General features: G+C 44.2%; 1 protein-coding gene across 1 annotated transcript; it reads left to right on the top strand.

The window, feature by feature from the left end:
* On the top strand, positions 1-4089 carry LOC109507026 (plexin-A2-like). The gene is made up of 5 exons (XM_019856148.1): positions 1-511; positions 867-1066; positions 1505-1674; positions 2998-3210; positions 3846-4089. Exons 1-5 carry the CDS (start codon positions 334-336, stop codon positions 4087-4089), a joined length of 1005 nt encoding a protein of 334 aa, XP_019711707.1. The 5' UTR covers positions 1-333.
* The last annotated feature ends 1632 nt before the right edge of the window (positions 4090-5721 follow it).

The raw sequence follows: 5721 nt of genomic DNA on the forward strand, positions 1-5721 counted from the left end.
AATGTTTCAAATCTCACAGACAAGACGGATACGCAGACAACAAATGCAAACACAAATTTTATTCACCGTCAACGTTGTTTGCTACAACACAAACCAATGTCTCACCACTTGTGTCACTTTATGAAACTGAAAGCGACACATTTGTCATGACAACTTCACGATCTTCGCCCAGCGACAGCAGCAGACCGGCAAGTCCGCAGCTTGGCCCATTGGAAGTCAAGATGCCAAAAACCTCATTTGCAACTTCAACCCATTTGCAACTTCAACCCTTTAAACTTTGACTACCTGAACAGTAAAGTCGACTCTAGTTGGTTCAACCCCATCTTTTTCGGGATGCAGTCTAGCGTACACCGACTATCATTCAGCACTGTGATGCATATACAAAAAGTCAAGCACCTACCTTTGATTGTCCAGGTGACAGATCGCTGCGTGGTGGCGTTGGTGCCCAAACAGATGTCGTCGTTCAACATCCCATGCTCAGCTAGCTTCCCAAGAAGTATCAGCAGATATGGTCAGTACTGTCAACGAAAAACAAATGAACCGCGATTTGTAACATTCCACGAGGGCAACAGTATCATTTCTAGACAGTCAGCTGTTGATCGAGATTGGTCCTTCATAACAACGACATGGTACCGAGAAGATAAACCCACATGATTCAAAAATCAACTGGGAGCTTTCATTTACAAAGGTGAAAATTGTGAATGGCGAAGCGCATGAAGCTCAACACACAGCATGGTGAACCAAAGTCAAATCAAAAAATCCCATCGCTATGTAGAGATCAGTCAGTGTTGCAAAACGGGATGGCGCGATAGTCTTGATTGAACAAAATGCCAACTGTCAATGAAACTGAAAATTTGAACCTCCAGGCGTGGACATCCCCTTCCGCTCCACACCCACCAGCCCCGACAGCCCTCACTCCCGCGTGCCCATGCTGACCCCCGACCTGGAGAGCGGGGTCAAAGTTTGGCACTTGGTCAAGAACCACGAGCACGGAGACCAGAAGGAAGGCGAGCGAGGCAGCAAAATGGTGTCGGAGATTTACCTCACCAGGCTCTTGGCGACAAAGGCAAGTATCACGAGTAATGTCATCATCAATATGATTTACTTATTTTTACTCTGTATTTTTTCAAAGATTTTTATTTTTATTTTATTTTTTGAAATGTGGCTATCATGTTTTATTGTAATACTTCCATGTTTTTAATTACATATACACCGATAATGATTTAATTATTAATTTCCTATCGATGTTTAAATTCTACTCAGGCATACTCATATTTCATTTTGTAACAGATTGTATAAGATTAATACATTTTCACTGAAACAATATTTTAATACATTAAACTGTACTCAGCACACAAAAAAATATGATTTTTTTTTACAATAAAACTGAAGTGTTTATGTAGATCCATTACTTACGTATTTGAATCCATCCATCCAATTATTGCATGCACAGACTAAGGATCTGAATCCAAAAAGGCTAATTCTGTGTTAATATTCTCTTCAGGGCACGCTGCAGAAATTTGTGGATGACCTGTTCGAGACGCTTTTTAGCACCGTGTGCCGCGGCACCGCCCTGCCTCTCGCCATCAAATATATGTTTGACTTTCTGGATGAGCAGGCCGACAGACACGGGATCTACGACACGGATGTCCGCCATACCTGGAAGAGCAACTGGTGAGCGTCGTGTTTTCCAAGTGATCCTCCGCTGCAATGGACTTTATAAATCACCAGCAGGAGTACCTCTTTGTTGCTGCTCTACGGCTTACTTACAGGCAAAGAGGATGGCAACGCCTCATTTTCCTGCTCACACTCGCCTCTAATGCATATAACTATTTAGAATTGAATAATCTCGACAAAGCTCTCCAGTGAAGAGGGTGAATCGTAAAACACAACCACATGAAGATTGTTTATGATTTACTGGCGACTGGTCTAAGGTGGACCCAGATTGCCGAGATGAGCACCAGCTCAGGTGCAACCATGAGGGCAAGCGCTACAGAAGATGGATGAATGGGAATATTCTTCTCATTCACTGAATGTGACCGTATTATATTTCCCATTTTTTATGTGAATTTTGTGATCATATTCATGATTCCCACCTGCCTCAACTAAACGAGTGTTAGTGTTTATTTACGTCAAAATGCGTAACATTATTTGCAAATTCATCAAATATTCGAGCACTTTGCATTTTGCAATTTTTAAGACTTGTCAGTTATTTTTAAGAAAAAAATGGCCTTTATTTTGGAGTGGGGGGGGGGGGGTTCAAAATGAAGTCTTTATGCAGCTGTCCACTGGAGTAACCGTTGTCCCTGAAAGGCAATGGCCTTTATTTTGGAGTGGGGGGGGGGGGGAATTCAAAATGAAGTCTTTATGCAGCTGTCCACTGCAGTAACTGTTGTCCCTGAAAGGGTTAATTACATATTTGAAATCCGTCCAAGCGGCCCGGTGGTCCAGTGGTTAGCGACAGGGTTCAATTCCAGCTCCGGCCTCCCTGTGTGGAGTTTGCATGTTCTCCCCGGGCCTGCGTGGGTTTTCTCCGGGTACCCCGTTTTCCTCCCACATTCCGATTGAACACTCTAAATTGTCCCTAGGTGTGGGTGTGAGCGTGGGTTTTTAGTCTGTGTGTGCCCTGCGATGGGCTGGCAACCGGTTCAGGGTGTCCCCCACCTCGTGCCTGAAGACGGCTGGGATAGGCTCCAGCACATACCGTGACTCTTGTGAGGACAAGCAGATCGGAAAATGGATGGATGGATGGAAATCCGTCCATCCCTTCTCGATAACTCTTTCTCCTCTTATCCAATTGCAGGACAACCAAGTCATTAACACCAATGCACGATTTTGAGTTTTCAGTGAATCTAACATGCATGTTTTTGGAATGTGGAAGGAAGTCGGAATGCACCATGAAAATATTTGATATTTGAAAATATGCCATGTCACTAGATATTTCATCTAAACAGAAACTGTTCCACACTACATCTTTCTTCCCTGTGCTATTCCCAGCCTTCCCCTGCGCTTCTGGGTGAACGTGATCAAAAACCCGCAGTTTGTCTTTGACATTCATAAGAGCAGCATCACGGATGCCTGCCTGTCTGTGGTGGCTCAGACCTTCATGGACTCGTGCTCCACCTCCGAGCACCGGCTGGGCAAAGACTCACCCTCCACCAAGCTGCTTTACGCCAAGGACATCCCGCACTACAAAAGCTGGGTAGAAAGGTATCCATTTCTGTGTGTGACTAAATATATGTCGGTGTGAAAAGCTCCTCAATAAATGAGCGGTTGGATGTGACATGCACGCTGATCGCTTACGCAACAGGGTCAGATTAAAAATGAATGCCAACATGTTAGCATTGTGTGATTTATTAAGAGCATTTGGTTTGATGCATGCTGCAACATGTTCGGTGTTACTGTTCCTGTTGGCTTGATGTGCACTGAACCCTTTCATGCACCCTGTAACCTGATAACATGATAAGCTGCCCACTGTAGTAACCGCTGTCCCTGAAAGGGTTAATTAATTTTTTTTTTCCCTCAACATTGCAACTACAGTTTCATATACGATTATTTTTTTTCAAGGTCCTCTGACAATGTTTTTTTAACAAACACAAGCTATGACAAGTTCTCTGCTCTTGGCACTCTTGTTGTTTCCGAAGAAGGGGCGACATGGTAGGTTGAGGCTTAAGGTGTAAATAAAATGCAATTACACAAACCCATGCGCGCACCAATGAGTGAATTCACGATTGTCCTGCTCTAGCGCCTCCGATGTAAATCAGCCGCTGTGGACGCAGACGACTGGAAGAGGAAGAAAAAAAAAAAGATTGCCCACGTCTAACAGCGCGCGTCTCCCGTTTCAGGTACTACGCGGACATCAACCGCCTGCCTGCCATCAGTGATCAGGACATGAATGCCTATCTGGCTGAGCAGGCGCGCCTCCACTCCAGCGAGTTCAATGCGCTCAGTGCCCTCCACGAGATCTACAGCTACGTCAGCAAATACAGCCAGGAGGTGAGGACTAGAGCGCCACGGAGACCTCCAACTGTAAACATCTGCAATTGCCGCTGTAAATTTCATACTGAACTGCAGGAATTTGCAACTTAAATGTTGGAGAGAGCCACAATTTTATGATCAGCGCGACTGGGGTGCCACATACTCTCGCTCCACACACTTCCATACCAGATATATGACAAAATGCCATAAATATAGTGCCAGTCCGCAAATAACAAAAATTGGAATATGACTGATGGTCATTGGGGGGGTTCCAGAGTTTTTTAACCTAATAATTTCTCCTAAAAATGCTCATGAACCTCCATGATGCATTTCCCGAAAAAAAAAATCTTTTGGACAATTGAATTTTAAACATACTGTGGGGCCAAACCTTGAAGGAAGTAGCCCCTGAATTGAGAGTGTAGCACATTGTCAACAGCAGGTTGCAGCAGAGATATAGAGAGACTGGAAGAGTCACAGAAAGGCATGGATGTCTTTGGAAGTTTATTTATTGGCTCCTTCTTGAAGAAGAAATAATGATCGGGTGAACATGTGTACTCAAAATTTTAGAGATGGTCAAATTAAATTCACCTGGAAAAGCTATAGTGTATTTTTCTATGTATTTATTTCTTAATTTTCATTAGCAATAAGGGGCCACTCAGAGTGTGGCCCGCCGGCCACCAAAGCCCATCTCTGCTCTACTGTATGACATGTTAACACAATGCATTACTGTACTTTGTCTGTGCCAGTGCTATACGCCAATATCCACCATACAACACACTTCCACTGAGGTTTAGCAGTTCATACAACTGTTTATGAATCGTCTCCATGGGAGCCGGGCCAGCTCGTGAGTGGGCAGCTTGGCCGGAGGTTGGACTGCTTAAAATGTGGAGCCAAAAAAAAAAAAAACCCAAAACACCCTTCTCCAACTGCAAAAATCTGCAATTGCCGCTGTAGAATTCAGACTGAACTGCAGGCGTGGGCAACTTAAATGTTGGAAGGAGCCACAATTTTATGATCAGCGCTACTGGGGTGCCACATACTCTCGCTCCACACACTTCCATACCAGATATATGACAAAATGCCATAAATATAGTGCCAGTCCGCAAATCACAAAAATCGGAATATGACTGATGGTCATTGGGGGGTTCAGAGTTTTTCAACCTAATAATTTCTCCTAAAATGCTCATGAACCTCCATGATGCGTTTCCCGAAAAAAAAATATTTGACAATTGAATTTTAAACATACTGTGGGGCCAAACCGCGAGTATGCAGAGATCCAATGCGATCGAGGAAACGTGTGTGTGTGTGTGTGTGTGTGTGTGTGTGTGTGTGTGTCTGAATCTATGTACAGTATCTATTTCGTAATTTTTATTAGCAATGAGGGGCCACTCAGAGTGTGGCCCGCTGGCCACCAAAGCCCATCACTGCTCTACTGTATGACATGTTAACACAATGCATGACTTTACTTTGTGCCAGTGCTATACGCCAATATCCACCATACAACACACTTCCACTGAGGTTTAGCAGTTCATACAACTGTTTATGAATCGTCTCCATGGGAGCCGGGCCAGCTCGTGAGTGGGCAGCTTGGCCGGAGGTTGGTGCCCTGTTGCCACCCACGACCATTGGGTGGACACGACACTGGCTGCATGCATGTGTGCTCTCTGATAAGAGATGGCAAACATTTTCAGAATATTGAATTGAAGAAAAAAAAAAAAAGCATAAACAACACAGAGGCCAAAG

This window comes from Hippocampus comes, unplaced genomic scaffold (genome assembly GCF_001891065.2).
Source record: "Hippocampus comes isolate QL1 unplaced genomic scaffold, H_comes_QL1_v1.1 scaffold17, whole genome shotgun sequence".
Taxonomy (NCBI): domain Eukaryota; kingdom Metazoa; phylum Chordata; class Actinopteri; order Syngnathiformes; family Syngnathidae; genus Hippocampus; species Hippocampus comes.

Excerpts from the sequence above, each read along its gene's own strand:
- LOC109507026 (XM_019856148.1), top strand. The coding sequence starts at position 334 with ATGCAGTCTAGCGTACACCGACTATCATTCAGCACTGTGATGCATATA. Across the intron at positions 512-866 it reads AAGAAGTATCAGCAGATATG|GCGTGGACATCCCCTTCCGC; the intron begins GTCAGTACTGTC and ends TTGAACCTCCAG. Across the intron at positions 1,675-2,997 it reads CATACCTGGAAGAGCAACTG|CCTTCCCCTGCGCTTCTGGG; the intron begins GTGAGCGTCGTG and ends TGCTATTCCCAG.